The sequence below is a fragment of the Drosophila yakuba genome, chromosome 3R, assembly GCF_016746365.2.
Source record: "Drosophila yakuba strain Tai18E2 chromosome 3R, Prin_Dyak_Tai18E2_2.1, whole genome shotgun sequence".
Taxonomy (NCBI): domain Eukaryota; kingdom Metazoa; phylum Arthropoda; class Insecta; order Diptera; family Drosophilidae; genus Drosophila; species Drosophila yakuba.
In genome coordinates this window covers 8,202,245-8,230,228 of record NC_052530.2, presented here as the reverse complement: position 1 = coordinate 8,230,228, position 27,984 = coordinate 8,202,245, and the positions used below count along the sequence as shown (strand labels likewise).

Here is a 27,984-nt window from a genome sequence, read left to right as displayed (position 1 = left end):
TACGTCAGTGATGCATTCGGCGAAGATCAGCAGGAGCCGCACCTGAAGATTCCATTCATGCGGTCTTTACTCTTGATTCAAGGTTTATTACCTATAACTGCTTACTCACAGAGCTCCCTGCAGCTTGTAAATTATGTTAGTCAATACAAGACGCTCTTAGACAACAAAAATGTGTTTTTGAAACAAAACTTGACGCCTAATGATTTCTGAGGAGATAATCAAGGTTCAAAATGTTAAAAATGACTGGATTAATTGCTTACTTTAATATTGCTTTTCGATATGCTTTATCTTACTTAATACTTTGCTTGAATGTAAACCATTTCTTAGAGTTTCTAAGCTTAAAAGCTTAAAATTGTATTTAAGTTCATTTAATTTCTTTTGCATGGCTTCAAACACAATTGAAACTCATTTACAAGCCGCAAACAAATTTCACCCAACAACTGCGATTTGCAGGGTCCGAGATCCAATGTGCAGCACCGGGCATCAGACAAAGGCAAAGATAAAAGTAAAACCAAATTGTTACCCTCGGTTCATCCATCGCACTGCAGATTTGCAACAATGTCGGCTTGTAGCGGAAGTTGTAGAAGTATCTTGTAGTTTGCTGCGATCTAAGTGTGTTTGTAGTGCGCCTTTCTGACAAATGATTTGGGAGATGAACTTGAAGCTCGGTTGAGATTGTGACTCGTGGCTACGTCGTCATCATTTGATTAATTTTTCTCTTTGTTGGAAAGTTTTCTTCATTTCATTTCATTTGCTTTGTTTTGTTTGGGATATTTTTTCATTTGTCTGCGGCGAAGTGAAATCTTCGGCTGGGCTGTGTTTCTTCAATTCCAATTCCGATTCCAATACCTATTCCAACCTAAGAAATTCAATTTTCTACAGCTCTTGGATCGGCTAGGGTCTTCAAACTCAGCTCCATCTCCGATTCCGATTCCGATTCAGACCGCATGCCAAATCAATTGTGTCTCCTAATAATAATCACAATAATTCGTTATTTCTTTTGTGTTTCAATTTCGGAGTGCGTCGCCGTCTTTTTCCCCAGGCATCTATCTTTAGCTCCGAAGATTGTCAAGTGCTGGGCACGTACTATCAGATGCTCTTGGCTTTCTTTTCATTTTCATCTTTTTCTCAGTACTCGTACTAGACTTTTTCTCCACGCTTGACCAAGACGTTAATTACGCAAGCACATAGTTACCCGAGGCCCTGGAATCGAAATGAAAGCATCAATCCCATCCAGCAGATACAGCATGCTCGCTGCCAGATTCGTTTACAGCCAACTCGTTTAGCACTCAATACGATCCTCCTATGCATATTAGTTATTAGGCTCGTCGTAATTGAATTAACACCAGTTTCGGGCCCGACTTTTTAGTCTTGACTCGAAAACTTTGTATCTCGCCAGCCGTCGTCCACGATCTCGATCTGTTTCTTATTCCGCGGATGACGCACGATGTTTGGCTGTGTGCCAAGTGCCATTCAAGTGCTAAAAACATGCAAAAAATTGTTGGATAAATAACTTAAGTTTAAATTCAATATTTGTTTAATTACGTAGAGCTCTACTGTTGGGTACACTTATATTTAGATTAAATTTAAATAGGCCCGAAAATTTAAATACATGTTCATAACAAAACTGGTGTCAGATGTACTATGTACGTACATATATTATATAGTATATTTATCGAAATTAATTTCTATATGTACCATATAAATATATAAATAATTATATTTATTTAACTATATTGATTTTACTAGACGTTGATTGTTCTTTTAAAGTCCCCAATAAATTTCCGTTTCAATGCTGCGGGAACGAAGACAAAGCTTATTCACCTTATTGTGGCGCTAAGTGATACAAATATTACACAATCAAATTGGTATCATTCAAAGGTCACCAAACACGGCGTAATAAAGCTGCTATCAAAGCTAGACCACAATTCCTAAATTGGCCAAATGGCAATATAAATTAGTATAATACAAGTTATAAATTACCCCAGCTAACTGATCCATTTATCCATGCATCATTATGGCTTACCTAAGCATCCAGCATATATGTATATGATGATAGCCCCAATTCAACTAACCGTTTAACGATCTTGCACATTTCCCCAGCTCGTCGAAATCCAATTTCGGCGGGTTGTGTCTCTACCAGTAGTAGGCTCCACTTGAGGGGGCGCCACTCGAATGCACGCAGTCTGATTACACCAGCTTTTCGATATTATTTTCGTTAGAGGTTCAGCAACAGCTTTAGCGGGAAATTGTTGCATGAAAAACAGCTGGATAACAACATCAACAAACGGAGCCACATCCAAAGCCAAAATCCAGCAAACGAATGCGACGCTTCAACGCTCGTCAAACACTTCAATTACGAATTCAATTTGTTGCTCATTAAGCCGCTGAAATGTTTATCAACATTTTTGCTGCTACGTTTGTTGTTACATTTGTAGTTATGCAATTGGCACGCGCTAGGGTCCAAAAGCAACAGCCAGCATTTTATGTTTTTAGCTTATTGTTTGCCCAAGCTATTTTATGAGTAATACTAGGTTTTATTTTAGCTAGAAGCTAGGTGGGAAATAGAGATCGGATTAAAATGTTAGTTTTCTTCGAGTGAAATAGTTAATTGTGAGCTGATATTTAATTGAAATAAAACAAATGAAATGCACGATTCCTAACAACTTTATACTCCAGGGTATCAGCGTAACTGCTTCTTCTAACTTAGCCCTTTCTTTATTGTTTCACCGAAGCTTCGTTAAACTTTTTGTGTGTGTGGAGATTGCATTTCCTTCACGTTACGTGTTGAGGTTGAGGGCACTTGAAGAGAAGTTTTACGATCACGATGATCATCACGCTGGCGATGATGACGATAGTGTAAAGGCCCTGCCATTGCCCTTTACCGTGTGTTGTATAACAGGGTAAAAGTTGCAGTGCCCCCCACCAGGAAACCTCCTCCCGCTTTCTCCTCTCTTCCCCCCCCCCCCCCCCCTGCAAAGTAAGACTTTTCCGGGGCCATTGCAACCACGACATAGGACTTGAGACTTCATATTGTGTTTCTCACGCACTTTAACACCATTTAGTTGATAACAATCGCAGAAACGTTGCGCGCCGCTCTTTCATTGCCGCCCATAGCCATCTCCCTCCGCGTGCAACGCCACTTGCCACCGCCTTAACTCAACTGCAGGCCGAAGATGCCTTTTGGCTTTCCCAAAAAAAAAACGAGAAAAGGCACCAGACATAAACAATTCCAGCCGCGATAAGCAAAGTCCACTTACAAACGGACCTGAACCTGAACCTGTGCACCCAACTGGTTGCCAGCCAAAAATCGCAAAAAGATGAATAAAAAAAACGCCAGGGAAAAAAGAAATGCACGTACCAAAAAATAGCAGGAAAAAGTACACATCGAAGGAGAAAGTAAACGTTAACGAAGTTGCCGCAAAACGTTGAAATGTTGCAAAGAAAGCAGTCAAAGCCGACAAAAAGGCTGAAAAGATATATTCCTCATCTTTATCTCTCTTTTTTTGAGCAAGTGCCTGAAGTTTTTGGCTTTCGGTGAATGATGAGCTTGTCTGGAGTTTGGTAATTTTCAGCGCAAAATGCGAAAATCAAGGGATCCTGAAAGGATTATCAGAAAAAGAAGTTTATTTATTTCTTAGAGATTAGAGTTATTATTTCTTGCTGAAACTGGAGATACCAAAAATTTTAAAAAATCACATTCACATTACCGCTTTTTCAGTATTAATAATATGAAATATTGTTCAATCACTTCATTTTCATTTAAAACATCCAAATATTCATATGTCGATGTAGATAAGCAAACCCTTATTAACCTAATTGAGCTAGCAACTTGCGCGACCTCATAAAACGGATCTTCACTGTACGTGAAATTTGCAAGCTACTTTTCCCAGCCGCAAACGATGAACTTCCGTTCAGTATGTAAATTTTATAAATTTCCCTGAACTCCAACAGATACAGATTTACCCCTTTTCGTTCGTTTACCTCCGTACAACTGTTACTGAAATTCCTGGCAAATGTGCTATGAAATCAATAAAGTATTCGAAGCATTTGAGGCAGCAGCTGGTGATGCTGCTGCTGATTTTTCCGATGCTGCAGCATTCGCCGTTTCGACCACTTTGTAGCTGCCACTTGTTGCACCTTTCTCCTTTGCTCTGGCCCCGCAATTCGATACGAGCCGGGCGATGATAAATTTCTGCAACCATAACGGCCACATTCGAGTATGTGCCGCTACATATGCGATAGGCAACACTAAAAAAAATATTACTACATTCAGTAGTAAGAAAAATTATTGCTTTGATTAAAAATTTGTAGAACAAGAAATAAAGGTGCCTTTGGCAAACTGAAACTTATATACCCTAGCAGTAATTATACATATACATATAACTACAAGGAAATATTTGTGTAGTAGTAGTAGTGTGTGATAGCTCCAAGTTTCTTTTTACTGTGTACCTACCCCACTACACCTGCCCAACTTGCAACTTATGCGCATAATTTTGACTTGATTTCATTTTTCTCGCAAGCGATTTTTATGTTTTTTCTGCTATTCGTTTCGTTCAATTTGAAATTGAAATTCAAATCTGAATGCACCTGAATCAATGGAGGAATGGGGGATCAACGATCGATGGCCCAAGTTAGCCGCTGACCAGCTGGCTATTTATTACCTCACAGCGAATGCAAATTTCCCTGAACTCCCCCTCGTTGTATTCCTAACTTCTGGCCAGACAGAAAAGCCAACCGCGCCACATCATGACAATTTCCTCCGAGTTTATCGAACTCAGCTAAGGTTGAGCCTCTAATGATCGGCATCGGCACGAGAAAATAGAGAAACATGGGGAAGTTCATATGTAGCAGCAGACCCCCATCAGAAACCAGTCCAACAATCCATTGACAAGGTCACTTCCGTCACATGCCGCCATACCGTGTCGTGGGTGGGTATTCACCTTTTTTGCCAGCCATAATTGTTTGTCAAGGCGCTTACGGCCGAGCTCCAAGCTCCAAACTGGGTCAAGACACGCGGAGACTGGCACCCAATTGAGAGGTAACGTTGCGGGGAGAGGACACCACATTGACCCTAGTTGGGATGAAGAGCGGCAGATACTTTTTCAAGTCTAGCTAACTGGAACATTTAGCTCGACTGCCTTGAGACCTTGCTAACGTTTGGCTAATGTTTGGAGGCAATTGACAGGTGCCTTGAATTATATTTTTTCCTATTTAATGGGCCTTTATGACAGCGCTCCAGTTAAGAGTAATAACGTGTGACTGTTCGGGGTTTGCTAACTGGATTACCGTACTAACTGTTCTAAATTAGCAGATTACAATAGATCTCAACGGAATTGTAGCCTTAATACAGAAACTTTAGGACTAGGGCTACAAGTTGGGTATAACTTTAAAATTGGTTTAGATATATGTAGAAGTTAAATTTACTCATGCAGCATGTACTCATTTGATTCTTTTCTATTACAGGTATGTACAATAAGCTCGTAAATGTTGCTAAAATCCAAAGGTCGGTAAGAGACATAAATGTCTATATAAGATAAGTGAAATACAGATCCGATCGTTTTAACCCTCCACAAAGAAATTAAATTCTCTTAATTACAGGCAATTTGTAGGCACAATTGTATCTACAAGATACAAAGCTCATGACATCATGTAATTTTTTTGGCGTTATCTTTTGTTTGCAGACATTGTTTTTTTTTTTAACTTTTACTGCCGATTCTGTTGAGGTCTGTACTTCTCGGGGAGAAGAAATACCTTTTAATTACACGTTTTTTACCTTAGAGAGAGAGTGAAAGGGAGAGGCATATAATTAAAATTGGCAACTGAGGTTTATAGAAATCAAGAGTTTTTTGTATGTCTCCTCATTGAAAATCTGTGACGCGGATGTAGTGAGCCATCACACTGAACAATTACAAGACGACGTCTTTATAAGTACACCTAAAATATTCAGTAAAGAAGATCAGAAGAGAAACACCATAATACATAAAACTTTCTCAAGTGCCGGCAGTCGATCAATTGAAACGCTCGACCGAGCAAAACGATTCAATGAAATAATTATAAAGCCAACCGCAAGACACATAGATACAGATGCCCATCCCCGCACTCCAATGCCCCTGCCCCCCCTGTCTCCCACACTTTGCCACTCTATGTCGCACTAGCAATTTGGAAAGTAAAAGTCGTACTGTCAACGTATTTTTTTTCCGCGAGGTCCAACCTTCCTTCCATTCAATTGAAATCTTTGCCACAAACGGGATTGGTTTTTTTTGAGTAGCTCGTGTACTTTTTTTGCTGCATGGGATGGATGAGTTCGCCGAGTGTTTGGGCTGGTGTGTCATGTAATCAAAAATCACTCGCACGGATCAGTCGATCAATTACTTTGCTCAATCATGCAGTCATGTGCGAAGTCTGACATCTGAGGAAGGGACTCTGCCGTGAGTGACAAACGAGTGAGCTTCCTTGAGAGCTTTGGTAGTATATTTGTGACTAGGTGGTGTCGTAATGGCTCAGAAACTTTTTAAATTCTTACTTGTTATTACGAATGCTTCAGATTTCTGCCGTTTACTTAAGAGCGAGTAAGTAATTGTTGAAGAACGGGCCACAGATATAAACTCTTTCTTATGATAAAATTGAGGTCTCGTATTATAAGTCATCAAATAAATAATTCATATCAGTTTGCATCGAGTTTTATCGAGTCTTGAAACACAGAAAACTGCTAGTCGTAAAAATTAAATTTATAAATAAAACATTACAAACAAAAAACCGCCTTGCCATGAAATACTTGTGTACTTTACTGATAAGTAAATGCTTTTTTATAAATATTTTGAGTTATAGGTTTTTGGGCAAATCGAATGCGATTATCAAAAGCACTTAATTGGCAATTAATTTTTGGCCGAGCTTGTGCTCGAAATCTTCAACCTGAAGCGTGGAACTCCCTGCTGAGACTGGTGGGTCTGGGGTGTATGGTGTGGAGAAGTGTCTTGAAGGTTCGGTCAGCCACTCGAGAGGGCTCACTTTCTTCTTTCTCTCTTTTGTAGAGACTTTTGATGTGTGTGTGGTAATAAAATCTGATGAGTGGCACCCGCAATCCACTTCCAGCCGCGTCTCGCCCCCTTTTCATCACCCTCATCATCTGCGCGATCATCATCATCCTCTGCATCGACTCCAGCATCGCAATCGCCATGTGGCAAACACTTTCATTCGCCGTTGACAGAAGTCGTCAAGTGGCCAAGTGGTCAAGTGGGGGCACTAAAATAAGGGTAGGGGGGCAGTGGGCCGAAAACTTGTTGCTGCCTCGTTTGTTTGTTCATCAACGTCATCATCAGCGTCAGAGTCCCAGCATCCAAAAAGCTGACTCGCCGCCGAGACACGAAGAAATTTCACTTTCAAAACTCACAATAATTCCGGGGGGTATCCATATATTTATGGCGCGGGTGCAGCCAGGAAACGCCAACTTGTAAGCGTAATTGTGTGGCAATTGTATTGAATTTGCATGCCTCGTTTTCATCCATTGGCGATTCGAAAATTGATGCTGATCTCGCTCTGTCCCGGTCTTTTGGTGATTTGTCGACAACATTTTTGCGGCTTAATTGGATTGTAGACGGATCTCTTTGTAGCTTTCTGGTAATCATAATACTTTTCAATAATTGGCTGAGGCTTTTGTTTTCAGTCGATAAGCAGGATAAAATGGAAGTAAGCTAGAGATCCTGAGCAGAGAGTATAAATTAGGATGCTGATTTCTTGTGCGGTTTCTCTTTAATTTCTGATTATATCCAAACGATAAGATTTACATCCCCGAACGAATTTGTTGGATCAGTTAAGGAAAATTCGCAGGCCTAATAAAGGCAGTCTGTCTAGTTGATTTAATGTTCAAAATTCCTTAACTGTTAAGAAACGCTTTCTTAATTCATTCGCTTTGTATCTCGTTATACCTAACGGCAAGTTTTTATAAGAAAGAGTTTAAGTACAGCTTCCGGTCTAAATTCATAAATTCCGATGTTGAATATTCTATTATTAATTATAATTTTCTTTTTTCTTTCCTTATAGACTTTAATACTATATATATTTAACACATAACGTACTTAGATAATCACCCATTGAGACAATCATAGTATTAATGATTAAGCCTGATTTTCACATCTTCTTTGCTGTCTGAATACTGTCCCGACAAATTCCCTCTCCAATTCAGGGCCACTATACGCTGGCACTTTCCTTTCAGATCCCTTTTTCTTCATTCCACAACGGGTCATAAACAATTTAGGGTTTTTAGCAGCTTTTGCTTTTACTTGAGTCGTGCGCGAAACCGTGAACCATTTTATGCCCCGAATGAATGACTGCCTATAAGACTGACAGACTGCCAGTCCATGGACTGGGACTCTCTGCTGGAAAATTACATAGTTTTTCCTCGAGTTTTTGTTCGGTTTTCGTTTCGTTATTGTTGCCTTTCAAGTGAAACAAATAGAACATAACTTTTGCTTTCACCTTTTTCAAGGGGAGCCTCCACAGCAACGTCAGCAGCCACTCAACGACAATTCCGGTCAAAAATCACAAATCTCCAGTATTTTTGTTCCCTTTTTTTTCCATTTTTTCCATTTTATTTGCTGTTGTTGTTGGAGGTGTACGCCAAAAGCGGACAGCGAAGTTTGTTGGTAATTGCGTTGGCCTGCACGTGGACAATTCGTATCTTATTTCCCAGAAAAGATACGATTAACCTAAGCTTTTAAATGGTAAAACCTTGTATATAATGCAAACATAACTAAAACAGCAAAGTTGTTTTATTTAGTTTTACTTATATTAGAACCAAATGTATTTTTCAATATTGCACTTCGGTGGGTCCCCCTTATTTCTCTCTCTGCAGCACAACAATGGATGGAGGCGGAGTTGTTGTTGGAGCTGTTTGCGAAGTTTCTGTTGGCTGCTGCTGCCGTTGAAGTTGCGTTGGCGTCTGGCGCTCAATTTGCATGCCACCAGCAGCCAAGCGAAGAGCCGGAGGGACGCGGGGGGCGAAACAATTTGTTATTTGCCTTTTGCGGCTCGCGTTCTCTGCCATTTCAATTTTCGCAGGGGACAGGTGGCAGGTGGGAAAGTGGGAAGGTGGGCTAGTGGGCTGGTGGACTGGTGGAGGATGGGTGCTGATCTGGGCCCAAGACCGAGCTAACCCAGTGACCAAATGAACCACATTCTGCCAGCCCTGCAACTGGGAACTACCTAGATGTGTCTGCGGCTGCTTAGATATTCTGAGCGCGGCTGCAGTTGAAACTCGCTCGCGCATCCAAATAGATTTGGAATGCTCGACGCATGGCAAAAGGCAAATGGCAAATGTTTGGGATCCCAATCCAAGAAAGTTTCTTTTGCTTCTCGGGCAGACTTTCGAAAGAGAAGATTTGCTAATTTCGCTTGGGTAAGGGAATTTACGAGCTGTGCCAAGGCGACTGACAGCTTCGAAAGTGCTGAGAAGGGCCAAAAAATTGGAAATTAGAAACGGCTGAGCTCCACATTTGATTTCGCACAAAACGCACCTCAATGTCGCCTTAATTAGGCAAAGAAAATGATAATGCCAGCGAATGTCACGAAACACAAATCACAGGGGCTTTCGATCGAGAGGACAAACTGGGGCTAACCTTTGCCCAATCTTTGTGCAAGCCATGTAAAGGTTAGAGGTCAAATGCTATGGAGCAGATCGCGCACTCACATGTGAACTCTTTTTCTCTACCCTCCTGCAAGGGGCAAATGGTTAACTGTTATTTGCAACCGGTTATTAAGTCGCTGGGTTTGTTTACCTCTGCCATAAGTGGATTTATTTTTTGAACCCTAATAAATTTTAATAGGCGCGATTATAAAACAAAATTTGACAACCAATAAAATGCATAATATTTGCATTTATAATTAATGGCAACCTCAATAAAACCATTAACGTGTAATTTGAGCTCGGAAATAGGTTTCCTATCGAAAACCTACCTAATACGTACCTGGGTTTTTAGATACTTATTCAGTCATATATTAAAGCGTTGGCCCACTTTGGCTACTTACATTTACTCGCGTGTCGTAACACTGCCACTATGCAAAAGTAGGATAATTTCGGTTTAAGCTCATACCCCACTACGTATGCCAAACCACCTCATCATCTCCACCATCTTAAACCATGCCAAACAATCAGTCGAAAATACACTAATCTTATGCGAAATGTGAAGGTTGAAGCCAACAACGAGCGATGCCAACTTTTGAGTGATTTGCCGTTTTAACTAATTTTTAATTTACGTATTTATATCGAGAGCTTTAATTTACATCATTTTTTCGCTAACGTAGATCTTTGTTTTTGAATAGCAAACACGTTTCCAGATCGAAGCGAACGCAAACTAGTTTCTGTACAATCTGCATTAGGCTTTTTGGGCAACTTGGCTTAACCTTAGGCAATTTATTACAGCCAGTTGGATGTTTTAAATACAAGTTTATGGAGATCTCTTACTTCGAGCTGCCCATTGATATCGATCTGCCTTTAAAAATTTATGAAATAGATTTTATGGTTAATTTGTTTGTCCACTCAACATTTGGCGACTTGTTTAATGGCTAAATGTATGATTTGTGAGCAGCTAATTTTAAATGATAGTATTTGTGTGTGAAAGCTTTAATAGTTCGTATTATAATTATTTACATTTTGATCATAGACTGTTCAATTAGCTGGGATGTATTGAAGATACGCGGTTTACTATACTCTTACTTAAGAGACACCCCTTTTTATTTTCGAAAATGAAGGATCTTCTTTTATAACTTTCTCCTTGATGCATCTAAATGTAGCCCAAAACTGACAATTTTACATTACTCACTGTTACAGCATACGTCTTTACATGATGAGCTGTCACAAAAATGACCGGCCACAAAATCTCATTAAATGAACTAAAATGATTCGATTTACTTTTTTTTTTTGTCGGCTGAAGTCATAAATTTGTTGCTCATTAAATCGCTGTTTAATGGGTTTTAGCACGCGGCAACTCACGTAATCGCAAATGACAAAAAACGTTTCAACAAAAGAGTTAACTTAAACTATCTTAAGTTGGAGCTCAACGAACTGTGACGAGACGGCCGTAAAAGAAAATGAGTTTAAAACCTCCTCGGCTTCGCTTCAACATATATGTTATATGGACATTGAAGAGCGGTTCAAATTTGTGCAGTAGCGCGATTTGAACTTTAATAAAGATTTCGGGATTCCCTTTAGCCATAATTAAAAACTGTTCACTTCAGCTCATACATAATTTCTGATGATTTCTTAATTAAATGATGTAAGCTGCGGGGAAAGTCGATGAAAATGTCAATTGAGCTGGGGCTGATTACCTCGTGACCGAAATTAAAAATTAATTAAAGTGAACGCCCCAGCATGGTTTTGCCTTTTTTATTTTCTTCTCATTCCTGGCCACTGGTCCACACCCACCCACATTTTACAAACTAACCGACTAACAATTGGCCAGGTTTTCCCCCTTTCCATTCCGTTATTGGGTCTGGTCGATCGACTTGAGCTTGGGTTGGTCCCTGACCGCAAACATGGAGCGTTCCACGATCCCCAATCCTCGAACCCTGTCAGAACACAGCGCTGCACCGGCAGTTATAATAATATTAAGCATACGCCACCTACAACAGCAAAAAAGCGGAGAAAAATTGCAGCTCGAATGTACCGGGCCCTGGGTCAACTCCACTTTGCTTTAGCTCCACACAGCCCCTGCGCCAAAATAAATAATAACAATATTTTTCAAGCAACAAAAGAAATCAACAGGAGGAAAAGAAGCGCCCAGAGCAGATAGCCATGCTAACCGAAACGAAAAACCAAACCCATTTTAACCGTTAAGCACATTTGACTAAATCTGCTACACATGGGCGTTATCCGCATTGCGGGGGATCCATCGACAGTGGCGTCCGAGCAAGAGGGTTCTTGGGGGTGTCCCTCCCAAGAGTAGGCGATCGCTGCGGGAAATGTGCTGGAGAACATCGGAATGAACTGGATGGCGGGGTTTCAGTCGATTCCCCTCTAACCGTTTTTTTTCGGCGATAGCCGATCGCGGTACTACAACAATAGATAACGAGAATGAAGCCGACTTTTGGGAATAACTAGTGCCGCTGAATAAATACACTTGCTCTTCTTTTAAATCAAATAAAAACTTTTTTTTTATTATTTTTTTTTTGTAATAGTTATATTAAAGCAACGAATCCGTACATGCAGTACATACCATAACATTGCAATTAAACATATAAATAATATAACCAAACCTCTCACTTATCGCGGGAGGACTAACAATCAAATAAAAACTATGTAAGAAGAAACTAGCAAAAATTGATAGGTTTACATAAAGATTTGACTACTTTTGATTTTTTCAACTATGAATTTAAAGTATTAAAGTATAAAGCGGAACAATTCTTTAAATCCATGATTCCTAACTGAGTTCTGTAAGTAGTTTTTTTTTGTAACTGCAATGTATTGTATGGGTAACTGGAATATATTTTCAAAAAATCGCTGAAATGAAAACAGTAAATAAAACTATTAATACGCTATTAATAAAAGTCCGCCAATTCATAAGAAAGTTTATTTTGCTAAAAACAAACTATTTCTGAAGCTTAACTTGTTTGGCTTTAGTATTGAACTATTTGACAAAAAGATCAAACACTATCTTAGGTTTGTATTTGTCAACCAGCTTTCGACATGTCTGCTAAGCCAAATTCGATGCCATCTCCATTTCTGGGTTAGGGCATGCCGAAAGGTAGCCACTTGTTGCAGCAGGAAGCTGAAAGAGCCAGCCCACATACACAACACAATCGCACACACTTAGTTGCATACAGGCATACACACACCGGCTGGCGGATCGAGTGAAAACAGTTAAGACAACAGCAACAACTGCAAAACTGCAAACTGCCAACTGGCAACAGGAAGACCTTAAACTTGGCCTCAAACGTCAGTGGCAGCGGCAACGTCGTGAAGTCAGTACACAATAACAAAACCAACAACATCGGTTACAACAAAATAAAAACAACTGCAACTGCTGCACAGTCAAACACACAATTCAATTTTATTTCATTTACTTTGTTGTTGGCTGCGGTTGCCATTCGCCAAAGAGCCTGCTGTGGGGCTTTTCGCCCAGCCTCAGCCTGCTGGATTTGCTATTGCCATTTCTGTGTGTGGGCCGCAGCTGCCCCGCCCCCCGGCTCGTTTGGATGGCTCGAATCGTTTGGATCGCTATCCTCCCCTCCCCTTCAATGCACTCGGCTCTGCTCCATTCCATTCCGCTCCTCGAGCGCCAGCAGCTCATGAATGGGAAGTCGTCGCAGCTTCTAACTCATTTTCCTGCCTGCAGTTGTTGAGGCTCTTTTTTTCGTAACTATCTACTTATTTTTTGTTTTTTTGAATTGGCGTAAAAATGTTGTGAGAACAAATGGTTGTTAGCTTTTGCACATACTTTTGTTAGCTTTTTGTCGCTGTTTTTCTATCTTTTCGGTTTTGTTGTTGATTTTTGTCTCTGGCCGTTGTTATTGTGGCTCTTGTTGTTGTTGGCGCATTAAACTGCGTTTAACTGTTAAACTTTCCGCTGCCCCCGCTAAAAGTTTGTTGCCTAAGTTTTTCGTTTTGCGCGCGATTTTTATTGCCCATACGAATTTGGATTTATTTTATATTATTTTCGTTTGCTCACTTGTGGGTTATGAAATTCTGCCGTTGTTGCAATAAAAATCACAAGTACATATGTGGCTTCAGTTGAATGACTAACCAAATGAGTAAAATTGTGTGTACGTCTGTCTGAACCACGAAGTTGGCGTAATATGCCGTTAGTCAAAAGACTACGAGCTGTTTCCCCAATTTTTTAGTTTATAGTTTATAATTTATTACTTTGGATAGGGCGACAATTCGAGTTAACGAAGGTTAGCCAAAAAATTATTGTCATTTATTGCATGCCCTGGGAATGACAGGTTAACCTCTCAATGAATTAGATTGTGAAACATTAAAACTTTTAATATTATATTATAATAAAATATGAATAAAAGGCAAGTATACCAATTTCGTGAAATTTCTAATTTGTTTGGAAATTAATTCTGATTTTAGATATAAAAAAACAACTCTTGTGATGTCATTTAGTTGATATACAGCTTTATTAAAAAACATAAAAATAACACATCTTCCTACTTCGTTTGACATATTGTCACCTCTGCCGTTCACACCCAACTTTCAATACCGCATAAATAAAAGCGAAAACGAATACCATTCATGGTGTATGTACATAAATGACTGCCTCCCCATAACCTTGAAAAAATCACTTTAAAAACCAACAGGTCAAGTTGCCCAACCAAATCATTTAAATATTATGACATTCAAAATGAGGAAACTAAATTCCATTCATTAGGAAGAGCAGACAACACCCAGCGAATTAAAGAAGAAACAATCAGAATTGATTGTAGAATGTTAACTTTTGCGTATTTCTGTGCGATGGAAATCGTTAAATATTCGAATGGTGTAAGATGAACGTCGCCGAGTTGAACAAATAAAGCAGACGAAAACACACAGAAACTGGCCTTTCATATGCAAAAGAAATCCATTTACTATTGCGAACAAAAACGAGTTGGGTTTGGGTTTAGTTGGCTGGGCTGGAACCAGATCTGTGAAGGTCAGCTCGTTTAGCACCTCTCCCCGATCTTGGAACCATCTTCTATAGACAAGATGGGGCCGGAGGAATAAAGCGAAGTGGCATGGAATAAAATTAAATCAAAGTGCTGCCTCCACTTTGCTGGGTTGACAATTTTAATTGCGTGCCAAGTGCGGTGGACATAAATCATTGGTGGTAGTGGAAATTTTTACGGCTTTTTCGGGTATCTCTTGCAATTAGCCGCTGTGCTAGCGTTTAATTTATATTATTAGGTGGCTTTTACAGTTATGTGCCGACTGATTTGTGACTGTCTCCTTTCCTTCCTTTCCTCACCCAAGACTCATGGCCATTGTCAGCATTCAGCATGAGGCATGAGGCATCCAACATCTGCATCAGCGTCATCCTCTCCTCATCGTTCGTGGTGTTATTTTCCGGAGTAGGTTAATAGTGCCAAAACGTTGCAGCAACAACTACAATAAATGACTGCTACAATGACTGCAGCATCAACAATCGGTGCCTCATTTATTTTTCTCTTTTCACCATTTTCCCTGGCTTTGTTTTTCGTCTGTAGCACCGTCAGTTGCACCCTTTCATTCTGTCTAGAGTCATGGAATAACATTATTATCCCGAATTTTCCGCCACACTCCCTTTCCAACGTGGCCCATCCCCCGGAAAAAAATCGCATTTCCAAAGTGCTAGGAATATTTATGCAGCATTATTATTTATTTTATTGACAGGCAGACAGAAAGAGTTTCCCTTGACTTTCCGTACTCTCTCCACCCGATGTAGAACTCTGATTTATACTCCTTCACTACACTGGCAGTGCCTTGCTAAAGTCGATTTGTTGGCTTATATATGAAACAAAAGTTAATATTGCATTCGTTTGAAATCGGATTCAGTACCATATAAGCCGCTTATTTAACTATGTTAAGAATAAAAAAATGCATTATTTCAACATGGTTAAAAGACAGAGTCTGCAGTATTCGATTCGATTCGGTTCGATTCTGATTCACTCTTGCCTATGACAGTCACCCATCCCAGGCAAATTGACTTCGATCCCCAGCTGGATGGATGCTTTGACTGCTCCGACAGCCCCGAATGCTGCTCCTGCTGCTGCCAAGTGGCAATAATTTCCTGACTTGGCCAAAAGTCGGACCCAAGAGAAGAGTACCGAAAGAAGAAAACCTTTTACTTTGCGCTAATAAATTGGCATTAAACGACTTTGCCACATTGGCATTGCCACAATTGTTGCACCATAATTTCCCATCAAATTTTTCACACTCGTTGGTTGGTTTTTGGCGCTGCGAGTGTTCGCGATAATCAAATATTTGACCTCTGTCGCAAATAAATTCCCAATGCAATCGCCGGCCAGGCCAAGGAATCGATTCCAGTTGGCCAGAGCAGAGCTGAGTTGAAAACGTGAAAGCACATTGCCGGTTTGCCGGCATCCGTTGGATGCAGAACACTGAACGCTGGCTGGCAAAACGTCGACGTTGCGTGTTAAACACAATTCAAAGTCTATAATTATTGTACAATTGCCAGCAGAACCAACAGACCCAGTCAGGCTTGGCTCTGGCCATATCTGAACTCCTGCTGCCGACCAAGTCGGTGGCTGGGATTGGGATTTGGATTGGGATTGGGATTGGGCATTCGGATGGAGACCGAAGTTGGAGCTGCAGTTGGGACACCAGCAGGCAGCGTGGAACATGAAAATTGTAGCGTGTAAGTTGCAGTGAGCGGGGAAGCAGAAGAGCCGAGCATTCCAAACACACATTCTAATTCCACATTCGACTCGACTTTGGGTTTGACACACTGCTGGCAGCCACTGACTGTGCGCCAGCGATGCGTTCGTGACACGAATTTTAATAATCTAACTTTGGCCCAAACATCCTATATACCAAACGCATTATTTCGAATTTGGTTGGGTCTTAAATATCTATATAATATTTTATATATATAGTAGGAACTGCAAAATACAGTATGGTATTTCCCACACCCATTTCCATTCTGTATGCAATGCAGATGCATATCTGCAGAGAATCTGAGAGAATCTGCCGCAGAAGCGCCTGAGAAGCGCACTCCTCAGCTGCTGACTCTGCTTCTGCGTTTAACAGTTAACTTTGCTCTGACTTTGGATCTTTTGACTTGCAATTAATGCACCAGACCTTGCTGTGCTTGCCACTATTGTTGCATTTCTGGTGGCATTACCTTCGAGTTGCAGTTTCGGGGAAGCGGAAGCGTTGCTCACGCCCACTTGTCAGTTGGCCAAAGGCGTCGGAGTGGGAGTCAGAGTGGGCGGTAGTGGCGTTGGGGGCTGTTCGGTGAGCCAAGCACACCGTCAGCCATCCAGCAATACAACCCGCCCCCACGCACACACACACACACACACACGGCTAAGAACGGGGTAAGATAGCCGGTGATCTTCGGTGGAGATGGCGGCAATAGTTGAAAGTCTAATTGTAAACTGTTGTTCGCAGTTTCCTAACTGTTGCTTGTTAGTCGCTTGTTTATTAACAATTTAGCACGGAGAATTCACAGGCAGCGCAGAACACGAGGATTGGGTGGGAGGTGGAGGTGGAGATTGGGCGGATGCAGGTGAGAGAGATCTCCTTGTGGGCGTTACTTATCTCTCCGACCGGGACCACCGAAAAATTTATGCCCGAAGCCGGAGCGAACTCCTCACATACTCGTAAAGTTCGTCAGTTTATGCACTGACCGTCTGACCTTCCCGGCCCCTTCCATCACCAACCATCACCCTCCCCCACCCTCCACCACCCCGACCTCCCCCCACCACGCACTGCCACATGCCTCTCCACGATCATAACTGTCACTATGATCGAGGCACGAAAATGGGGCGTTTTGGGTGGCTCGGACTGTTTCTGGTGATGGGAGTTGCGGGGGAGTGGATTAGATCACTGAGATCTGCAGGATGTGGGCATCGATGTAGGCGGGGCGGGCGGTACTGACGGTGTTGCAAATGGTTTTGGGGCATCGGTGAACGTAACGGAGGTTAACACATTATGATTTGGCTGAGATTTGGAGGGGAGCTTTTCCCTTGAAAATTTGAAAGCGTGTGTGAAATATTAAAGTGCTTCTCAGAAGTAATAACTTTACCTGTTTGGTTTGGGAATTTTAAATAATTTTTATTAATATCTTGTTTAACTTGATTACTTCGTAATTTCAATGAGAAGGTATAAATAAACTAATTGGGATAAGCATTAATTTAAATTAGAATTATAATAATAATTCTTAATAAAAAGGTTAAAAGAAAGGTAATCACTTAATTGCTTTCATTTTAATAAACAATAATGTATGAAAAAGTTATATTTAATGAAACCCAAACATTATAACATATTGGTAGGTTAAACAATTTTTAACTACGCACTTGTAGAAATGTCTACTCCTAGCCATTTTCAAATGCCACAAACCTCACTGATTTCCTAGACAACTCATTGTAATTCTCTTTTCTTCTCGTTTCAGGTAAGCTCTTAAAATCCCGCTGCACGCTTTATTGGGTTATGTAAGTTGGGCCAACTACACAACTAAGTTAAGCTAATGCAAATAATTGGACAGATCGGAGCGGACCAACGCCCTAGCCATAGAGCTCGGTGAAAACGAAAAAACCAAAATTATAGCGAAAATCGTAACAATGGGCCACTGACCGTTGCACCCAATTTCGGTTCGAAATGTAAACGATTTTCATTTTAGTGGACCGCTGCAGCGCGCTTGCATAAGTTTTGTGTGCGCAATTCAGACTAAATAAGCCAGCGGAATAATAACGGCCAGCATGGGTTAATGATGCGACATGTTAGCCAACGAAGCACAGGCAACCAGAGCAAACGAGACCAAAAAATGCGTCACGCTTACCGTTAGCATGCCAAGGAAAATCGTTCGGCAAAGGGGTGGAAAATGAGGTGGGTAAGGTGTGGGAAAGTGGGGGCCTCAGTTTTCACGGAGAACGCACACGTATGGCAAACCCCTCCCTGGGGGGTCCAAATGCCAGCCTAGTAGCATCATGCATTTCCACTCTCCCACGGATCGGCTTGGATTTTCCACCGCCATTTCCCCGCCGCCCAGCAGGTGGTGCGCTCCCTTTTTTGGCAAATTTGGTGCAGTGGCAGCAAAGCAGAGCGGCAGCGCCTTTCACAAAATCTAATCAGCAGGGGAGGAGTGGTGCTGAAGGAGACGATCAGAGCAATTTACTCAACTGCAAAATTAGCAACAAAGAAATGCGGGAAATTAAGCTAGCCTAACAGAATGCTATATACCCTCTAGTTAGCATTACATGTTTTTAGATAACTGCTATGCAAAATCCTAGTTTGTGCGAAATGAAACCAACCACGAACTAAGTCAAGGTTGAAAGCTGCATTTCAATAATTGTGCTATTATACCTAGTATATAGTTTTCCAGGGAATACCATGGTTAAAAATCAAATTTTATTAAAATAAACCATAAAATTCCGTTTTCGCAGCTGTAATACCCTAAGCTACTGTGTTGAAAAAAGAGAGTACAGATTCTGTATACAAACTGGCTGCTCGACTTGACCAAGCCTTCAGTGGGCGTTGTGCCGCAAAGAGAGTGGTACGAGGGCCGGAAAATGGATAAAAGTCATCCAACATGGAAATCTTGTTACGCTCGCATCCATCTCATTTTTCCGCCGGCCAATTCTACTCTTGAATTCCGCTGTGCGTATGAGTTTTTCCCCAAGAAAATGGCAAACAGAAGGTGAGGAGGAGAGATATCCGCTTGCATGAGTAAATTTGATGCCATCTGTGTACAATTAGCTGTCAATATTGCGCATGCGCCACTTATGCAAAAGAAGGCGCCGATCTGCGTGGAGGCAGCTACAAGACGATCGGTAATGGAAGTCAGGGAAAAAAACAAGGCAAACAAAACTGACTGGCGACTGACTCATTTGGCCAAAAGATTTTGCAACACGCAACACAAAGTCAACAACAACACACGCAACTTTTGCTGACCGACCAAACACAGTGGTCGCGTTGAGAAAGTCGAGACCTACGCAAATAAAGCCAACAAATGACAATACAAATTCTACAAATTCAGTTAAAAGCATTGAGGTGTTAATATTTTTCCAAATTTATTTGTTGATAAAATGTCATTAATATGATATGTTTAAATTAATAGTTCATAAACCCACTGTACACGCTGGCAAGACATTATTACCCACCTCAAATCGTCACCTCTGTTTTCCCCTCAACTAAACCAAATTTATGCCTATTGGCTCATATATATAACCACATATGTAGAAACGTGAAGACAAGTGCAGCTCTGGTGCCGGACATTTTGCATAAAGACCCCACATAACCCCACAGACATCCATATATTTATATGGTTATATAGGCAAGACGGCCAGATCCGTGCCCAGAAAAGATTAGGCGGAGCTACTAAATAAGTTTTTAAGTCGCTTGCTCCACATTTGGTGCGTTGGGCAATTCGAGAGGTGCATGAAAATCCTGAGGCAACGGCACTCGATGTGCGAGACATATATTTAGTTGCTGTCCACACTCAAAAAAATATTGAAAACAATTTATTCGACCTTAGTTCTCATAGGCCGAGCCCCAGCGATTAAAGATTATCTCTGCGCAGAAGAACAGGTGGTTTGCCAAAGGCATAGTCACAAAAGCGCGTGAGTTAAAAGTCTTTTCTTGTCAAAGGTTTTTATATTTTACAATAATCGATGGACAATGGGCCGTTCCCGTTCACCTCGGTGGCAGGTTGCAACTGTTACGGTCGCCAAAATTCGTGCAGCCCATGTGCCCCGGCAAGTGGCGGCACGCGTTAGGCCAAAGTGAACGTGGCCCAAAGAAGGCCCAAGTCCGTTTTCTCGGAAACCTCTCGAAGGCATTTCTCTCGGCTCTCAATGAAGGTAAATCAAGGCAAAGTGTGTCAGCAGTGTGTGAGCATGTGGAAAGGGGAGGTGCAACCGAATATGGTAGTGCTGACAATCGGGGTTCTTATGGATAAGGTCACTTAGTTGACTTCGCCACAGAAATGAAACTAATTTGTTGTATCTGAAAATGAACAGAAGTGGTTAATTGCATTAGGTTTATAATCATTTATTTGGGTTTTTATTATTTTTAGATAGAGTAGTTTACATAACTAAACTAAATTAAATAGTATAGCGCTCGCTATGGCTATGTTGGTTTAAAATTCTATTGTAATGTATTGTAACTATTTAAGATTAATTTAATATAATAAGCTTACATATATAGTCTTGGTTTTAAAGCTTTAAATAATTTTTAGTAGATTCACTGAAATTACATTTTACTGAGGGATAATGTAAGGAACTTAATAAATAGTGACTGAATTCATTATTAGAGAAACGGTCGGACATAAAAAGTCGATTATCCGTTTTCAGAGTCTCCCCAATTCCAAGAAATATCAGAGCCTCCAATCTTGGCCGAGACCTTAATGAGAACAAAAGAGTTCTTGAGTCCCCAGGAAAAGCCAAATGGCCCCCACCTCTGGACCGGCAATTTTCCAATTCACCGCCTTGACAAGAACACTGCCAAAGAGCACTCCTCCCGCCGTTGCATGCCCCACCGAGATTAACAGTTGGGCGGTCTGATGAGTGGCAAATGTCTTAGCCCGGGTGGTCCGCCGAGTATCTTAAGTATCTCCGGCAAATTGTACGATCATAACTCAATAGCCGGGCCTCATTAGGGCCCCAAAAAAGTAGGAAAACGCCAAGAACTCCACTGAGCCGCAGACAGATCGCTCTGAGGAGTGAAGTGGCAAAGTTCCCTCGATGGCGGCGTCGTGTGCAACAGTAGCCTCAATTTTTGTTGAGCTTCCCCCGCAGCAGACACACACATGCCCGGTGGTATATTAGAAGCATTCTAACTAATAGGCAAAACATTGTTAAGTTTCCACTCATAAAATGGATCGCAATTTCCCTCGTTTTGGGGCAGGTGGAGACACCCGGGGCTCCCAAAACAGAACCCAAACAGAAACCACTGCCCACGAAACTCGCGTCACCGCCGATGGTCACGTCAAGCCGTGCGCGTAATGAGCGTTAAATTTGTGGCCCGCTTTCCATCGGCCACCTTCTGCAGTTGTTTTTACTGATTTTGGTTGGCGGTTCTTTTTTGGGCAACTTCTAATCACCACAAAACACGCTTCATTATTGGTTAAATTAGTCACAAAACGGTTTCCGAAGATGAGCTTTAATTATTGCAAAAACTACACAAAGAACGAGCGATCGCAGCTCGACGAACAGATGCCCTGGACCTATTTCCTAAAATACAATGATACAGTTTGGCATAAGGCATGGTTGCGCATCAATTTAAGCCAAAATTTTTAAAAGATGTTTAATAAGTTCCTCAATCTAAATCTATTAGGTTTATTGTACCCTTTAGAAGTCAAAACATTCCTGAGAAAAAGCTCATTTAACGTTTATTTTGCGGTTTGATCTGCCTGGCTGGATTTTGCGGGGAATGTGGGTCAGAATAAATTATTAATGAAGTGAATTATAATGCTTCAATTGCAGGCCTGGGCTGAGCTGAGGCTGACTTCGGCTCAACTCCAGTTTAGTTTTCCCAAGCCTTTCACTGCCTATCAATAAATTTCCGTCTGCGATGGCAGGCGGCGATAAAGACAAACGGCCTGCCAATATGAATTAGCTAAGCGAATTGGCCATTTGGCAACTTGGTAAACAACTTCCAGGAGAGAGCATCCGTCTGCCCCCTCCACTCCTCTTCCAGTATCATCATTATCATTAGCACAAGTTTGCGCCCAAGTAAAATGCTTGTTGGGCAGAGGGGCATTAGGAAGGGGGTGGCGAGAAACTGTAGCAGTTGATAAATGTTAATGGTGATAGCAATTTACTTTACAAGTTAGGACTTTTGAATACTCTTGAAACCCTAATCCATTCACCTGTAAAGATTCAGCGCAAATAATTATAAAAGTTGAGAACGTTGCATTTTTAATAGACTTTTTTAATGTAAGTCAACGTTACAATATCACATTATATAAAATAAAATCTGGTTGTAATGGATGTACAATAAGAATATTTTAAATAAATATTAAAAGCCTTTATTTTAAATAAATATTAAACGCCTTATTTTTGCAAGTAAATTTACTAATTATAGCCGAAAAATAAATAGGTAAACAATATTCAATAAAAAAAATTAATAATATTCCTAATTTCCTTTTTGGACATACCATGAATAAACCAACATCCAGTTGACCAGAACTTCGTAAGAAGTTAGTGTATCCTGTTGAAATGGGCAATTGGCTTCCTGGCTAGCTGAAAAGGTTAGCAAAGTTCAGCGGCTATGCAGCGAAATTCCATTCATTGGCCATTGGAGAAAGAGAAAGACATGGAGGCTGGGAAGCTGGAGGAGCAGGAGTACGAAGAGGTGGAGGAGGAGCAGGAGAGTCTCATTGACGATGTTGTCGTCTCGTCTGCGACTGAAACCGTGGCTTGTGCTTTGGCTTTTCAACACGCTTGGCCAATAAATTGTGGCCAGCACTTGTTGTTACGCTTTTAACGGTTCGGATTCGGATTCGGGTTTGTCTTGGAGTTCGAGATGGGAGCTGGGAGTTGGGAGCTGGAGTCGAATTCAGGTTCATGTCCAGCTACGGCTTCAGCCCCTCTTACTTTACATTCCTTTTGGCATTGGCCGAGCGGCTGCTGAATGAGAGTTTGGCCAGATCTATTTTTGCTTAACAACGAAATATTTCTCTTGTACAAATTTTTTACAGGAAACTGAAACTGCTTAACCATTAAAGGCTGCCTCTGAATTCCAAAAACCAAAAAAAAAGATAAACATTTTCTTGCTTTTTTTTTTTTCGCGGGCAACAATAGATTTGGCTCATTCGATTAGACTTGATTTAGCCGGGAAGGGGTTGGGCTGAATCATAAGATTTAGTTTTCAGCTTTTCCACGGAATTTCCGCTCCATTCGTGATGCTTTTTCTGCTGGCTAGGTCTTTTCTATGGCGGCTCTCTGGCGTTTTTGCCATTTCGATAGCATCGCATTGTCATGGTCAGCTACCGGGGGAATAAGTTGTAATTTTTTCTATTATTTTATTGGGTTCAATCGGAATTTGTCAAATCATCAGGTGGCGCGTAAGAAGACGGCTCAGTGATTTGCATAAAACTTTTCAGCAGAACCAGCCAGATAGGTACATAGGTACCTTTGTGCCCTGGGCTTTTGTGGGCTATTAGCCTAGAAACCACAGATCTGGCTATACAACAACATACATCGTCCGCATTGATGATGTTCATCTTTTTGGCAGCTTTGAGTCTTGGTTGGTTCGGCTAATTGCCCCGATTGGCCCTCGCCCCGCGGGCCAGGCAACTTAGTGCTAATCACTTTAGCATTTGCAACTGCTTTTTGACCCGATTTTCCACTGCCATCGCTTCACAGTTGGCAACCGTTTTGTTTACTTGTAATTATTTTTGTTTATTTCTTGCTGGCTGCTTGCTGGGTCTTAAAGCAAGTAACATTTACAGTTTTAGAGGCGTTGCGTGTGGGTAACTATGCAAGTATCCGAATGTGTATTTAGCTTGCCTAATAGTCACGCCACAAGTTCTGGTAGCCAGAATCTTAAATTCGACTTGTGGCTCTTCGATTGGCTTTTCAAAGTGACGCCAGTTTAGACGTACGTATATGTATCTGAACAATCCTCTTATGGTTTTTATTAGATACGGTATTTTTGTGTTTTGTTCAGATAAAAAGAGTTCTTGTCAGTGTGTAAGGGTAATGAAATCATAGCTCCATTAAAATGTAAATATATTATTGTTCACACTGCTCACTATATTAAATTTACATTCTCAGTAAGTCGGGCGCCTTGCGGTCTGGCATTTTATAATAAATTGCGCAAAAGGTGAACAGCTTAACAAATATTAATGTCGGCTTTCAAATCGAATCACATTAGCTTGTATTGTGTAAAAATGAGTCAGCATTAGTGGTGATTCAATCGACTTTTAAATTAATTCTATTGCATTATTCAATATACTTAGGCTTAAAATCATTTCCTCTAACCATTTTCAATGCAATACAATTATACATTTAACTTTATTTCCATTTTTATTACAAAAGAAATAAGTATTTTCAAAACATGCAGTCTTTTTAAGTAGTTCATAAAACGAAATCTAATACACAGCTCGTATCGATTTAATCATGAGCATGCCAGAATTTTACTATAAAAACGGTAATAGACTGTACTTATATTTACAATTTTTAGCGTTATAATCCTGAAGCCCATTTTTAGGTCATAAAAAGTACCTATACTTTTGAAATTGTAGGCATACAAACATGGCTATAAAGTGTGCAACTATTTTTCTAGCAAACTATTAGCTTAACTTCTTTATTGTGGGGCTTCCACACCTTCAAGACGTGGTTATTTATGTTTAGCCAAGTTTAAAAAAAATAGTTTTTGTCAATGTATACATTGACAACTATGCAAAGTCTGTCTTCACCGCACTACCTGTACTTGGACTAACCCTGACTTTACTCTTCATTGCACTTTTGGCATTGAGTTGTTGCCGTTGCCGTATTTGTTGTTATTGCCACTGCCGACGACGAGCTGCAAGTTGTGTCTATAAAAAAGAAACCTGCAACTTGGTCAAAGTGTCGCCCTGACATGTTTTTGCAAAAGACGCTTGGTAGGAGGAGGGCGAGGAGCAAGAAAAAACACTTTCCGTCTTAACGCAGAGCTAAAAACCACAAAGTGTCTTTGGGAAAGGCAGTCAGTCGGAATCGGAGAATTGGAGACTCGGGAACTCGGAGTCAGTCCATGACATGTTTGGACTTTCTGAGCAGGAAGCCAACCAACGGCAAGTGGCATTGTGTCTCCTCTGTCGCGTCGTCGTTTGTGCCACAGGTTGCACCTACCTATGCACTACCGTGGGCACCCAGGCACCTTTTTGAGCTGCACTCCAAGAAAGTCTGGAAACCATTTATTAAGACAAAATCCTCTCAAGAGTGGTTTAAAACAGCTTTAGATACTACAAACGTTTAAAACCTAGATATTTAATTGGTGTTCATCTGTATTGCTACCTGCTTACTACTCTGAAGTAAATTTCTTTCTGTGTAGAGAGGGTCCGCTCCAAGGGTAGACAAGTACACTTGAGTGCCTCTGCAGAAAAGTTTTGAGGGCATCGCAACATACTGGTCGCAGTCTGGGTCTAACCCATCTGCAGTTTGTTTTCATAGTCTTTTCTCCGAGATCTCAGTTGGTCAAGTGGGCAGCAGAATTGAGTCAGTGTGACAAACAATAATAACTCCCTTATTCGGCTGGGAAGCAGCATAAAAGTTGCCAACCAACCTTCCAAGTGGGGCACACTTTTATGACCGTCTATCGCAGCTAATTTCATGCAAATTATCCATCTGAATGGGTAAACTCTCTTGTGGGCGCTGTACACTTGCATAATTAAAAGTCTCGACAAAAGTTCCCAAACAAATTGGAGCAATTTCGGTTGCTAGATCTGCTTGTAATACACGCTCCCAAGGCACAAAAACAAAACTATTTGGCTATTCCTCCTTTTTTCGTTCACATTGCGAAACTTCAACTTGAAATGATAAACGAGAGGGACACGCCCCGCTAACGAGTTACAAGCGGCGGAACAGAGTTAGTTTTGTTTTTTCTTTGTGAAACATTTAAACAATTGTCTTGTTGGGTGTCTCTAATTGATAGTGTCGTGATTTGGCTTGTGCTGCAGTCGGAATCTAGTTTGCTTCGTTTGAAAAGCAGCCAAAAGAGACGGGCGTTAATAAATAAAGGCGTTGCCGCTGTTGGGAAATGCAAACAAAAGTATATAAATTATAATTGCAATCGGGCGAATTTCAAACATATTTCTCCACGATTAAATAACGAAAAAGCGATGTAATTAAAGACTGCCAATTTATGTACACTAAATATCGTCAACAGAATCTTTGACATATAATCATTTCAAAGTTACTCAATTCTTACTTACAAGCTTTACTGGAAGATCCACTAGATATTATACGTAAAGGTAAGCTACTTAGTATTTGCAATAAAGAAGATAAAAAGCATTAAATTTACCAGTATGGGTTAGCTCATCAGGTGCTGCATGATGCAAATATCGACCATTGCCACAGCAGGCAAACATTCATTCTTGCCTAAATTGATCATAGCTCAAGAAGGGAACCGTTTGACACCTTTCACACTGCCAAACGCAATGAAGTCGACATCAAAGCAATTAGCTTAATAACTGCTTATAAAATGCCAAGTGGCTAATAAAATACACGCACCCACACAAAGTGGCATGTCGAACAGCCACAGCAAACGGAAAAAGTCGGTAAAAATGGGGAAAGGGGACTTGCTTCGCTCGTAAACAAAGCAAAAATTGTCATCAGGCATAAATGCTAATTGAATTTTATAGACTTTTGATTTTTCACCATGCATTTTCATTAGACATCAGAAGAGCTTCCTTATGTTTGGACTTCCGCATGAGCGTATAACTATTGACAACTGTCATGCCCCTCCATCATCTACATCTAAATCATTGTCAGCGCCTTTGTTGAACTTTCAGTTTCGCTGCCGCATATTTCTGTTTAATTTTCTTTCCTTGTGCAAGTATAATTATGAGCAAAGTGCCTTAAAAACTTTTACTTCTTCCGCTTACGTTTGAGGCTCGAGATGCAACTGTCCAGATATCCGTACATTCAGCACAAAACTGAAAACTGAAAACTGGAAACACTCGAGAATGATGCGATCAACTCGACTGCATCTCAAAATTGCTTCGAATGTACGCGTTTTTATTTTTCGGGGTGTGAGGCTGAGACTTTATTTTGAAAGGTGTTATCATGCGGAAGTTGTTATCATGCACTCTTCGATGCTTTTTAATAGCAGTTAGCTGACATAACGAAAAGTATTTTTAACTACTCGCTGTTGGTCAATCACTGCCGCAGGAAAGACTTTTCATAAACGCTCCGGAAATGAAGTGCCTTTCTGAAAAGGCCTTGACTTATATGAATCGATCTTAAGTTTTTGTTTAGACTTGTCATGTTGAAATCTTGAGTCTTTAACTTAGCTTTAAGATTTTAAAGTTAGTTGTTTTGAAATTATAAGTTGTTCACGTTTGGCTAATAAACTTTTAATTGGGCGGCTATTGTATCTACCACATTTTGAACTGAAAAACTCCAGCATTTTAGCATAAACCCATTGCAATCTCCTTGATGACCTCTCCATTAGGTATCGGTAATCTGCTTTAAAAGGCTTCTGCCGCACTTATCTTTAATTTGGGTTAATCTATGCCCCAAAAGAACCGTCCATAAGCGCTCGAATAGCCATTTCCACTCGCCCGTCGCTTACCTAATCAACTTTTTTCTCGACAAAGAAATCCTGCCCCATCTTAGGTCGCTTATCTATGCATCTCCAGG

General features: G+C 40.8%; 1 protein-coding gene and 1 long non-coding RNA gene across 5 annotated transcripts in view; one reads left to right on the top strand and one right to left on the bottom strand.

Annotated features, from left to right (window-relative positions):
* Positions 1-27,984, top strand: part of LOC6535967 — a 48,351-nt gene that overhangs the window by 12,645 nt on the left and 7,722 nt on the right. The window contains exon 2 of one of the 3 annotated variants that reach the window (XM_039375440.1): positions 18,090-18,108. The exons of 1 other annotated variant lie outside the window; for it this stretch is intronic. In XM_039375440.1, the coding sequence (XP_039231374.1) occupies positions 18,090-18,093 (4 nt within the window). In that variant the 3' untranslated portion in view covers positions 18,094-18,108. Of the gene's footprint in view, positions 1-5,466; positions 6,191-18,089; positions 18,109-27,984 lie in introns of those variants that run through there. One more of the 3 variants, XM_039375439.2, reaches the window with a different exon arrangement.
* Positions 324-22,668, bottom strand: LOC120321747. Of its 2 annotated transcripts, none has more exons than XR_005561464.1 (4): positions 20,167-22,668; positions 3,362-3,600; positions 2,027-2,553; positions 324-1,480 (listed from the first exon to the last, which is right to left on the bottom strand). It is a non-coding gene; the product is annotated as an uncharacterized LOC120321747 (long non-coding RNA). The 2 variants fall into 2 exon arrangements; XR_005561465.1 differs by having other exon boundaries at positions 2,076-2,553.